General features: G+C 45.1%; 1 protein-coding gene across 1 annotated transcript in view; it reads left to right on the plus strand.

Annotated features, from left to right (window-relative positions):
- The window catches only part of NID1 (nidogen 1), an 89,212-nt gene that overhangs the window by 28,683 nt on the left and 47,883 nt on the right, over positions 1 to 12,646 (plus strand). The window contains exons 6-9 of the mRNA XM_003267296.3: positions 2,671 to 2,922; positions 5,516 to 5,716; positions 9,123 to 9,368; positions 11,727 to 11,870. Coding sequence (XP_003267344.2) covers positions 2,671 to 2,922; positions 5,516 to 5,716; positions 9,123 to 9,368; positions 11,727 to 11,870 — 843 coding nt within the window. The remainder of the gene's footprint in view (positions 1 to 2,670; positions 2,923 to 5,515; positions 5,717 to 9,122; positions 9,369 to 11,726; positions 11,871 to 12,646) is intronic.

Genomic DNA, 12,646 nt, shown 5'->3' on the forward strand with positions numbered 1-12,646 from the left:
GTTGGATTCTTGCTACTTAAAAAAAAATGTTTCTAGCTCAAAGTTTGGTGGAAACATTTTTGTTTGGTTTCTTAACTTGGCTTTCTTGCTTGTTTTCCGGATTGTTCTTGGGATACCTTTTTGCACTGTTGGCCAGCTAACTTCACAGTGTTCCCCAGAGTAATGACACAACATGCGTGCAGAATGACTCTGTTGGATATGCCCTGGCTGATCAGAGAATGTGTTGAGCCATTTGGGCATATGGAACCCAACGAAAGGTCATCAGAATGCAGCTGGTCCCCAGGTGCCAGCCCCTGCCTAGGGCTATTCAACAACATTCACTGAGAACTTACTACATAAAGAAAACCCTGCCAAGAACCTGTGAGGGGCTGGTGTGAAAGTCCTGACCCTGTGATGATCATAGTCTAGGAACAGAAATAAGATATATACAATCAATAACTGAAAATAATACCACATCAAACCTAAACAATGCAACGTAACCTTTGTTTTCCCTCTTCCTTCAGTTTTTGTTTTTCTGAGATATAATTCACATATCTTTTTAAAGTATACAATTTGGTGGGTTTTAATATATTCACAAAGTTGTCCAACTATTACCTCTATCTAATTCTAGAACATTTTCATCACCCCCAAAAGAAACACCGTATCCATTAGTAGTCACTCTTGATTTCCCAAAATGCCCCCAGCCCCTGTCAAGCCCTCGTCTACCTTCTATCTTTATAGGTGTTCCTATTCCGGATGTTTCATACATATAGAATCATACAATACGTGACCTTTTATGTCTGACTTCTTTCTCTTAGCATGATGATTTCAAGGTTCATGCCTGTTTTAGCCCATGTCAGTATTTCATGCCTTTTTCTTTTTCTTTTCTTTCTTTCTTTCTTTCTTTCTTTTTTTTTTTTTTTTTTTTGAGATGGAGTTTCGCCTTATTGCCCAGGCTGGAGTGCAATAGTGCAATCTCAGCTCACTGCAACCTCTGCCTGCTGTGTTCAAGCGATTCTCCTGCTTCAGCCTCCTGAGTAGCTGGGATTATAGGTGCCCGCTGCCATGCCTAGCTAATTTTTTGTATTTTTAGTAGAGACGGGGTTTCATCATGTTGGCCAGGCTGATCTCGAATTCCTGACCTCAGATGATCCACCTGCCTTGACCTCCCAAAGTGCTGGGATTACAGGCATGAGCCACTGGGCCCAGCCTCATGCCTTTTTCTAGCCAAATAATACCTTAATGAATGGAGGTACCGTATTTTGTTTATCCATTCATCAGTTAATGGACATTTGGGTTGTTTCCCTTTTGGCTCTGGTGAGTAATGCTGCTAAAAACATTTGTGTTCACATTTTTGTGTGGACATACGTGCTCCTTTCTCTTGGCTGTATACCTATGAATTAGAATTTCTGGGCCATACAGTAACCTTCAATGTTCTTATTCGAATACAACAAAGAGCAATTTAATTTCTTTAGTTCTTATTTTTTTCCCTGTTTAAACAATAATAAATATATGCAAGTTATAAATACTCAAAAATTATAAAAATTTATAGTGTAGGAAATGAACGTTCACCACGTTTGCCCTGAGTTAACCACTGTTAGCAGTTTTCCCCCAGGTATATGCCAACATTTATTATGAATGTAATTTTTTAAGCAAAAATGGTATCCCAGATCAATTTATTGTCAAGGTATTAAGGAGGCTTTTAAATTTGTCATAGTAGGTCTCAATTCCATTGTTCCCAATTGTCTAAAGGGAACAATCAGCACCAAACATGCCAAGCTGGTTCTGGTTCAGAGGGCATGCCTGTGTAGCCTGGGCGGTGACTCTGTACTTGTCTGTGTGGCTTGTGTTGGCTGAGGCTCCAAGACTCAGACTGTCAGTGCTAACGCTAGGTGGTGGGACTGTATATGAGCCCGTGGTGTTTACTAAAGTGTGTTATAGATCAGGCAGGCAAATGTCTATTCTCCCAGGGCCATTCAGGTTAGCCTTGCTGTCCCAGTGAAATGAGCAATTCCACACTCCTTTTACTCTCTCTCTCTTTTTTTTTTTTTTTTTTTTGAGATGGAGTCTCGCTCTGTCACCCAGGCTGGAGTACGGTGGCACGATCTTAGCTCACTGCAACCTTAGCCTCCCGGGTTCAAGCGATTCTCCCACTTCAGCCTCCTGAATAGCTGGGACTACACCCACCATCATGCCCAGCTAATTTTTGTATTTTTAGTAGAGACAGGGTTTCACCATATTGGCCAGGCTGATCTTGAACTCCTGACCTCAGGTGATCCGCCTGCCTCGGCCTCCCAAAGTGCTGGGATTACAGACATGAGCCATCATGCCCAGCCTCCTTTTACTCTCAGATGTGATCAATTCTATGGTCCCCTTAGTTCTAGATCACCCTGAAATTCTATTTTTTACTCCTGCAGTTCCTCAGTGGCTGTCTGTGGAGCCACCTTTCGTGCTGTCCATTTTCAGTCGCAGGAGGAGAGGCAGGGGCACTGGGATTTGGAAGGCTCGCAGCATACAGTTGTGGGTAGTCTCAGGAAGAACAACTACTTGTGCTTATCCAAAGCCACTTACCCCAGTGCTGTTTCTTTTCTTTGCTTTCTTCACCAGTAGGTACAGGTCCTACATATTACTCGTGTTTGAAAGGCTGGCTTAGAAGTGATCTCTGTATTCTTTCTTTGTTTTCTTGCTCAGGTTCCCCCCAGCGAGTCAACGGCAAGGTGAAAGGAAGAATCTTTGTGGGGAGCAGCCAGACCCCCATTGTCTTTGAGAACACTGACCTCCACTCTTACGTAGTAATGAATCATGGGCGCTCCTACACAGCCATCAGCACCATTCCCGAGACCGTTGGATATTCTCTGCTTCCGCTGGCCCCAGTTGGAGGCATCATTGGATGGATGTTTGCAGTGGAGCAGGACGGATTCAAGAATGGGTTCAGCATCACTGGTAATTTATATCCAACATTAAAATTAATGGGTCACACAGTAGTGCCTAGGGGGAGGCCTGGGGATGGATGGAAGGAGAACTCTGAGTCTGCAGACAACTTAGAAGCATGTTGTTGCTCCTTTTTGTCTGTAGACAGGGCATCCTGTAGCTCTGTCTTGGAAATAAGATGATGAGGTAAAATGAACATGTAATATTATCATTAATATATAGCAACTGAGACTGCCTAGAATTGGGTTTTGATTGAGGAGCAATTTCATGGTGGAGATTTAGGTGTTTCTGGCAGAACAAGTGGTATCAGCTCGTAGAACCTTACAACTTCACAGTTTGCCTCATTCTATCAAGCCTGCCTCTGAATTCCAAAGCAACCTGAAACTGATCTTTGATATTTCCTCAGGATTTGCTCAGAGAGAAGGAACCTGCCATTTCTAGCTAGTTAATTAAGCCGCATAAACATAATCCTCAGAAGTCTTAGGAAGCCCAGATATCCTTGGAGTTTTTTAGAGACTGTGCTCTATTGAGGAAGGTTCAGTCTTTATTGGACGCGTGGGCAGATGGCTTGAGGGATGTCTCCTTGGCGTTGTGGTGACCTTCCCCTTGCTCTGCCAAGACCAGCCCAACCTTTGCGTGCTGGAGACCCATTCCCGGGAACAGCTGGGTTGGAGGAGTCTGTGTCCTTCATCGCTGGTCGCTTCCAGGACCTGGAGCTTGTTGTGCTGGGGCACAGGTACTTAGCCACTGCCTCCGACGACCTAGACCTGCCTTCTCTCCCACTGCCTGAGCCAACCTGGAGCCTTAGCCAAGGCTTTATTAGAGGAAACACTGCTGGAAGCAAGGTCTCCATCCAGGCTGCATGCTGTTAACCCCTCCAAAAGTCATGGCATATAAATACATAAAGTGTGGCCATCTTAAGAAAGGAGAGGCTATGTGTTAGAAAAGGAGCGAGGCCGGGCACGGTGGCTCACGCCTGTAATCCCAGCACTTTGGGAGGCCGAGGTGCGTGGATCACAAGGTCAGGAGATTGAGATCATCCTGGCTAACACAGTGAAATCCCGTCTCTATGAAAAATACAAAAATTAGCCACGCGTGGTGGCGAGCACCTGCAGTCCCAGCTACTCGGGAGGCTGAGGCAGGAGAATGGCGTGAACCCAGGAGGCGGAGGTTGCAGTGAGCCGAGATCGTGCCACTCCAGCCTGGGCGACAGAGTGAGACTCCATCTCAAAAAAAAAAAAAAAAAAAAAAAAGATTGAACTGCTCAAAAGATTTGCTACTTTTTGGCCTAATGTTTTTTCTCCCTAGTCCACAGGCATATATATTCTGAGTGTTATAACCATATTGATGCTCTCATGCAAACCAGATGCCCTTTTCTTTGCAAGTATCATTGAGCTGCAGTCAAACTCACAGACCCTACTCCTTCCCTGCACAGCTTTTCACACTGTTTTTTTTTTATGAGTTAATTTATATTGGTGCTATTTTGTAATATACATGGACTTCAGCTGGGCTGAGGGAGAGGAAGTCTTTGCAAACTCCCGACAGCAGCAAATCTCTTTACTACAATGATCCTTCTGAATTTCTCCTGGTCCTGTGTTATCAGTGAGATACTTGCCTGGGACTGGTTTAACTATAAAGCTGAGGTTGTCAAACTTTTTCGGCAAAGGGCCAGATAGTAAATATTTTAAGCTATGCCTAATTATTTTGGGCCATATGGCCTCTGTTGCAACAGCTCAACTCTGCCATTGTAGAGTGAAAAGCAACCACAGACAATATATAAATGAATGAGCGTGGCTGTGTTCCAATACAACTTTTTGACTAGGCACTGAAATTTAAATTGTATATAATTTTCACATACCATGAAATACTGTTCTTTCGATTTTTTTTTTAACCATTAAAAAATGTAAAGACCTTTCTGAGCTCAAGGGTTGTAGAAAAATAGGCAGCTGGCAAGATTTAGCCCTGAGGCCATAGTTTGTCAACCCCTGCTGTCACGGGGCAGGTCACTGTGGAAAAGGGAGAAGTACTTTTCTTGCCTGTCTGGGTCTGCCGCCTTGCACAGACCAAGAGGAGTTCCGAAGCCATCATGGTAGCAGGTGATCCTAGGGTGGTTTCTGCTACTGGGAATGGTCTGCCATAAGCAACTCGCCCATCCAACTGGGATGTAGCTATTTCAATATTCATCACCGTAACTGGCATTATGGAGCACTTGACAATTTGTAGAACATAGATTGCATCCTTTTTTTAATCATCAGGAAATGGAGGTTCACAGGAGTTAAATAGGTTACTCAAGTTCACCCAGTCAGAGCCTAGCACAGCTGGGAGTCAAACCCCTGTCCTCCGCTATTTCCAGCCCAACCCTTGAGCCAACCCAACAGATGCTGGGCTGTGGCTAGGAAGCCTCTTCTCTCCCCTGTGTGTGGCTCATTTGGGCCACAGGGATGTCTGAGCTCTGTCTTCAGTGTCACCAGCTCTATGTTCTACCAGCCAAACCAAAGCACCCGCAGAAGGGTTCGCACCAACCCCGCTCCACACTGTAAGCCTGGGGTGGGCAGAAGGGAGCGCTCCCCAGTCAGCAAAGTAACAGCCTCATCTTGTTTTTCAGGGGGTGAGTTCACTCGCCAGGCTGAGGTGACCTTTGTGGGGCACCCGGGCCATCTGGTCATTAAGCAGCGGTTCAGCGGCATCGATGAGCACGGGCACCTGACCATCGACACGGAGCTGGAGGGCCGCGTGCCGCAGATTCCGTTCGGCTCCTCCGTGCACATTGAGCCCTACACGGAGCTGTACCATTACTCCACCTCAGGTGAGCCCCAGCCGTGTCCCAGGGCCAGCCCCGTACCGGCCACTAGCCTCGTGCTCTTGACCCACCACGGCAGCCACGAACTGGGGCTGTCTCTGGGATCTGGAGAGGGGAATACACCGGGCCTCACAGTCACCTTCCTCTCAGTCATAGACATAGGATGCACTACTCCTTGTAGAGAATTTTGTGCAAAAAAGACAATATGCATGAGTTAGAGTTGTAAAACCTGGACATAATTATTATGACATTTAAGTGTATTTCCTTTCAGCTTTTTCTCCAGCATCTATCTATTTACATGTATGTGAAATATCCCAATATATAATTTCATGATAAACTAATATAATTTTATTATACATCTATTTGTACTTTTTTTTTTTTTTTTTTGAGACAGGGTTTCACTCCTGTTGCCCAGGCTGGAGTGCGGTGGTGCGATCTCAGCTCACTACAACCTCTGCCTCCTGGGCTCGAGCAATCCTCCTGCCTCAGCTTCCCTAGTAGCTGGGCCTACAGGCACATGCCACCACACCTGGCTAATTTTTGTAGTTTTAGTAGAGATGGGCTTTCACTATGTTGGCCAGGCTGATCTGGAACTCCTGACCTCAAGTGATCTGCCTGGCTCAGCCTCCCTAAGTGCTGGGATTACAGGTGTGAGCAACTGCGCCCGGCCACATCTATATGTACTATTAAAAACTACATTTATTCCCCATTTGGTGCCTGGTTTTAAATAATTTCAAACTTACGTGAAAACTGAAAATAGCCCAAAAAATGTTCATATACTATTTATCTAGCTTCACCAATTGTTAACATTTTGCCACATTTACTTTACCATTCTCTCTCTCTCTCTCTGTCTCTCCATATATATATATATGTATACTGACCATTTGAGAATAAGTTGTATATATCATGATAGATCATTCTTTAAACACTTCATTTGTTTTTCCTAAGAAAAAGGACATTCTTTTACAAGGCCACAGTACAGTTATCAAAATTGAGAAATTTAACGTGGATACACAGTGATATGTATAGTTTTTGTTGTTGTTGTTTGTTTTGAGACAAACTCTCACTCTGTTGCCCAAGCTGGAGGGCAGTGGCGCAGTCTCAGCTCACTGCAGCCTCAACCTCCTGGGCTCAAGTGAGCCTCCCACCTCAGCGTCCTGAGTGGCTGTGACTACAGGCACACTACCATGCCTGGCTAATTTTTAAGTTTTTGTACAGATGGGGTTTTGCCATGTTACCCAGGCTTATAGTTTTTATTTAAATAAAATTGCAATCATACCACATTGTTATATCTTCACGTTTACAGTTAATGTCAAATCATGAATGTTTAGTAGTCTCATTAAGCAGTCTTTCAAAACACTTCTTAAGGATCTGTATGATTCTACTGGATGGCTATTAATTCAAACCATTCTACTTTCTAAAGCTTGGGTTGCTTCTATTTTCCCCTCTTATTATGAGTTGAAATGATTGTCTTAATCATAAATCTTGGCCAAATTTCTGATTCTTTTCTAAGACTCAATTCCTAGAAATAGAAGTGTTGAGTCAAACAATAGGAATTTTTTATTTTTTTAATTTAATTTTATTTTATTTTTGAGACGGTGTCTTGCTCATGTAGAGACCCACTGAATAATATTCATGAACATGATCTCATATGTGGGTCATTAAACCCCAGGTTAAGAACCCCTTTGGGTTTTTTTTTTTTTTTTTTGGTGTTGTTGTTTTGAGACGGGGTCTTGCTCTGTCACCCAGGCTGTGATGCAGCGGTGTGATCTCAGCTCACTGCAACCTCTGCTTCCCAGGTTCAAGTGATTCTTCTGCCTCCACCTCTGAAATAGCTGGGATTATAGGCGCCCACCACCAGGCATGGCTAACTTTTGTATTTTTAGTAGAGACAGGGTTTCTCCATGTTGCCCAGGCTGGTCTCTAACTCCTGACCTCCAATGATCCTCCCGCCTAGGCCTCCCAAAGTGCTGTGATTACAGGCATGAGCCATCGTGCCTGGCCACCTTTTTAAAGGCTCTCATTAAATTGCTGTTCAGAAAGGTTGAAGCAATTACTGGAGTTTTGTGGCTTGGTTGAGTTCTCCTGGGGAGCTGGGAGACAGTGAAGAAGAGGAGGAATGAGCAACAGGACCACAGTTGCAGCCAGCTTGAGGCTGAATGGCCTTTCTGGCGTGTGGGAGCTGGACAGGAGGCAGCTTACACTGATCTTTTATTTATCCTCTGGCTTTTATGCTTCTATTATGGAGCAAACTGCAGCAGAGCACAAAGATATAAAGAGTCTTTTATGCTTTTTTTTAAAAAAACAGGAAGTTGAGGGTTTTGTCGTATGGGCCATAGCAGGCCCTCTTCTGAGTGGGGAGGACTATCTCTCCTCTCCTCTGTTCAGGCTTGCTCACGGTGCTTTAGTAATTTTTCCAAACCTGGCTACTGAAACTCATTTAATATCTCATTTTTTTGGTATTGCAGAACGGCTTGGTCTAGACCGGTATGTAGAAATCACCATTTATTGGCCAGATGTAGTGCCTCATGCCTGTAATCCCAGCACTTTGGGAGGCCGAGGCAGGCAGATCACTTGAGGTCAGGAGTTCAAGACCAGCCTGGCCAACATGGTGAAACCCCGGCTCTACTTAAAATTAAAAAAAATGAGCTGAGCGTGATAGCACATTCCTGTAGTCCCAGCTACTCGGGAGGTTGAGGTGAGAGAATTGCTTGAACCCAGGGGACGGAGGTTGCAGTGAGCCATGATCGTGCCATTGCACTCCAGCCTGGGTGACAAGGTGAGACCCTGTGTCAAAAAAAAAAAAAAAAAAAAGAAAAAGAAATCACCATTTACTGAATCGTAATTGAGATAACCTATATAAATATAAAGCAGTTAGCACGTTGTGACAGAGTAAATGCTGAGTAAATGGTAGTTTATCTTACTATTAGTCTGCTTGATTCCAGAAATTGTACATACATTACCTGGTCTGATCCTCACCTTGACCTATTTTGTATGAGAAACTGAGACCAAAGATGTTGAGTCATCAGCCGGTGGCCACACAGCTTGTAAGTGGTACTAAGTGTGAATTCAGGGGCGTCTCTTTCCAAGTGTGTGTCCTCTGCACCTGACCTTCATCTCTAGTTCTGGGAGTCTTCAAAACTTACAGAGAACCACTTGATGAGAAAAGCAACAAATTTACATAATACGAATAATACCAATGATCATATGGGAAATCCAGGTATTTCACAGAATGAGTCTCAATACAAACAAATGGTCTTATTTAGGCTGTTCTGTCTGATCTGTCATCTGGTAGCCTTATGGGCAGGGAATGCCACTGGTGTCTTTAAAGCCCTTGATTCAGCTTCTTGCATCCTTAAACATCTTCCCTTTGTCTCCCTGCCTTGTCCCCTCCATCCTTCCCACTCTGCAGTGATCACTTCCTCCTCCACCCGGGAGTACACAGTGACTGAGCCGGAGCGAGATGGGGCATCTCCTTCACGCGTCTACACTTACCAGTGGCGCCAGACCATCACCTTCCAGGAATGCATCCATGATGACTCCCGGCCAGCCCTGCCCAGCACCCAGCAGCTCTCGGTGGACAGCGTGTTCGTCCTGTACAACCAGGAGGAGAGGATCTTGCGCTATGCTCTCAGCAACTCTATCGGGCCTGTGAGGGGTAAGGGGACACAGCTCATGCTGGGCACGGGTGCTCATGCATTTTTAAAACCCCACTCTTTGACATTGTTTTTGGTCTCTTACTCTCAGTCTATAGAAGAAAATTATGCTAAAGTATCTTCTGGCAGGAAAAAAAGAATGTCTTGTTATTTTTGATTCTTGGAAAAGCTGCCTGTCTGTTCTTCTAACCAAAGGCCTATTCACGATTCTATTTAGAGTAAAGTGCAGAATGCTAACCTGTTGAGGTGCCTTACAGAGTGGGCCCTCTTAAGGCTACTGCTGGTGTTGGCAGGGCTTTTAAAACGCTTTAATATTCAACCTTGAAAGAAATTGTACGCCAGGTGCAGTGGCTCATGCCTGTAATCCCAGCACTTTGGTAGGCTGAGGCGGGTGGATCACTTGAGGTCAGGAGTTTGAGACCAGCCTGGTCAACCTGGTGAAACCCCGTATCTACTAAAAATACAAAAATTAGCCAGGCATGATGGCACATGCCTGCAATCCCAGCTACTACTTGGGAGACTGAGGCAAGAGAATCGCTTGAACCCAGGAGGCAGAGGTTGCAGTCAGCTGAGATCGTGCCACTGCACTCCAGCCTGGGTGACATAGTGAGACTCTGTCTCAAAAAAAAAAAGAAAGAAAGAAAGAGAGAGAGAGAGAGAGAGAGAGAGAAAGAAAGAAAGAAAGAAGGAAGGAAGGAAGGAAGGAAGGAAGGAAGGAAAGAAAGAAAGAAAGAAAGAAAGAAAGAAAGAAAGAAAGAAAGAAAGAAAGAAAGAAAGAAAGAAATTGTAGGGCCAGGCACAATGGCAAAAAGAAATTGTAGGGCCGAGCATGGTGGCTCATGCCTGTAATCCCACCACTTGTCTCAAAAAAAAAGGAAAGAAAGAAAGAAGGAAAGAAAGAAAGAAAGAAAGAAAGAAAGAAAGAAAAGGAAGGAAGGAAGGAAGAAAAGACAGACAGACAGACAGACAGACAGACAGACAGACAGACAGAAAAGAAATTGTAGGGCCAGGCACAATGGCAAAAAGAAATTGTAGGGCCGAGCATGGTAGCTCATGCCTGTAATCCCACCACTTTGGGAGGCCAAGGTGGGCGGATCACCTGAGGCCAGGACTGCCTGAGACCAGCCTGGCCAACATGGAGAAACCCTGTCTCCACTAAAAACACAAAATTTAGCCAGGCGTGGTGGTGTGTGGCTGTAATCCCAGCTACTCCGGGAGGCTGAAGCAGGAAAATCGCTTGAACCTGGGAGGCGGAGGTTGCAGTGAACCAAGATCACATCGCTGCCCTCCAGCCTGGGCAACAGAGCAGGGCTGTCTCAAAAAAAAAAAGAAGGCCGGGCGCGGTGGCTCACGCTTGTAATCCCAGCACTTTGGGAGGCCGAGGCGGGCAGATCACGAGGTCAGGAGATCGAGACCACGGTGAAACCCCGTCTCTACTAAAAATACAAAAAAAATTAGCCGGGCGTGGTGGCGGGCGCCTGTAGTCCCAGCTACTCGGAGAGGCTGATGCAGGAGAATGGCGTGAACCCGGGAGGCGGAGCTTGCAGTGAGCCGAGATTGCGCCACTGCACTCCAGCCTGGGCGACAGAGCGAGACTCCATCTCAAAAAAAAAAAAGAAAAAGAAATTGTGTGGTTAGTGCCTGAGGAAATAAAATAAAATTAGGGAGGCAGCCTAAAAGAAATGCTTGCCCTGTGACTGCACATCACTGGTACCGTGGTCTGGTCTGTGGGCGTTCCCAGCTGTCGGGAAGGAGCGGAGGTTTAGGGAGCTTTTGTGACATACCAGTGTCAGACTTCACGTTTGTCCATATCTTTAAGCCTCAGGGGTCCTGTGTAATTGGGGTCTTGTCTGGGCCTTAAAATCTTTCCCTTTTTTCAGTTGTCTTTGATTCTTCCTCCATATCCAAATCATTTCTCCAGCTAATTAATTTGTCCTCACTTTAACTTTATGAAGCAGAAAGAAGGTAGGCGTTCTCCCTCCTATAGTAACTGTGGCTCCAGGCATCAGGAGTCAGTGCATTTTTGGTGAAGGACCACACAGTAGATATTTTAGGTTTTGCTGGCTATACAGTCTCTATCACGACATGTCAGCTCTGCCGTGGTAGCACAAATGCAGCCACAGACCATACATAAACAAATGGATGTTGCTGGTTGCTAATAAAACTTTATTTACAAAAACAGGGAGGGGGCCATGCTGGTCCTGCCCCAGGGCAACACAGGAATGGGCTGGTGTCCCATTCCACTCTGCTCTTCTGTGATCACCTTCTTGCTCACCAGTTGTGTTTGACTTTCTGTGGAAGGAGGAAACCTGCAAGAGCTCCTGAAGACTCACTTGGTTCCAATGTCTCTGTCCTCACAGAAGGCTCCCCTGATGCTCTTCAGAATCCCTGCTACATCGGCACTCATGGGTGTGACACCAACGCGGCCTGTCGCCCTGGTCCCAGGACACAGTTCACCTGCGAGTGCTCCATTGGCTTCCGAGGAGACGGGCGGACCTGCTATGGTACAGCCTTTGATTCTGACTTGTTGGGGCTGGGAAATCAGGCGAGGAGGAGGCATCCAGGTTCTGTAAACCAGAGAACTGGGTGCAGCAAGGAAGCACGGATGAGATAAATACTGGTGGACATGCCAGGCCTGAATTATTTATGCTTCACATTCACTGCTCCCATGGGTAAACTCGGGAGTACTGGCCCATTCTTTCATCTGATTAAGCAGCAGAGTAGGATTCCTAAGGCCACACTCCACTCCATCTTAAGAATGCACAGGTTTAAAGGGAGGTGTAAGTCAGAGCTGTTAATGATAACACCAGTAATATAACGATAGCTATAATTTACCCAGGCGCTGTTTGAACTAAGTGCTTCACAAACATCATCTCATTTAATTCTCCAACAACCTAACGAGATGGATTTAAAAAAAAAAAAAAATTTTTTTTTAATTGTTTGATTGAGGTAAAATATACATAACATAAAATATACCATTTTAACACTTTTTAAGTGTACGGTTCAGTGGCATTGCATGCATTCATTTTATTGTGTAACCATCACCACTGTCCATCTCCAGAACTCTCCATCTTGCAAAACGAACTCTGTACCCATTAAACAACAACTCCCATTTCCCCCTTCCTTCAGTCCTTGGCAATCACCATTCCACTTCCTGTCTGTATGCATTTGATTATTCTAACGATTGCATATGTGGAACCATATTGTATTTGTTCTTCTGTGATTGGCTTATTTCACATAGCACAGTGTCCTCAAGCCTCACCTATGTTGTCACATGTGT

Source organism: Nomascus leucogenys, chromosome 5 (genome assembly GCF_006542625.1).
Source record: "Nomascus leucogenys isolate Asia chromosome 5, Asia_NLE_v1, whole genome shotgun sequence".
NCBI classification, from domain to species: domain Eukaryota; kingdom Metazoa; phylum Chordata; class Mammalia; order Primates; family Hylobatidae; genus Nomascus; species Nomascus leucogenys.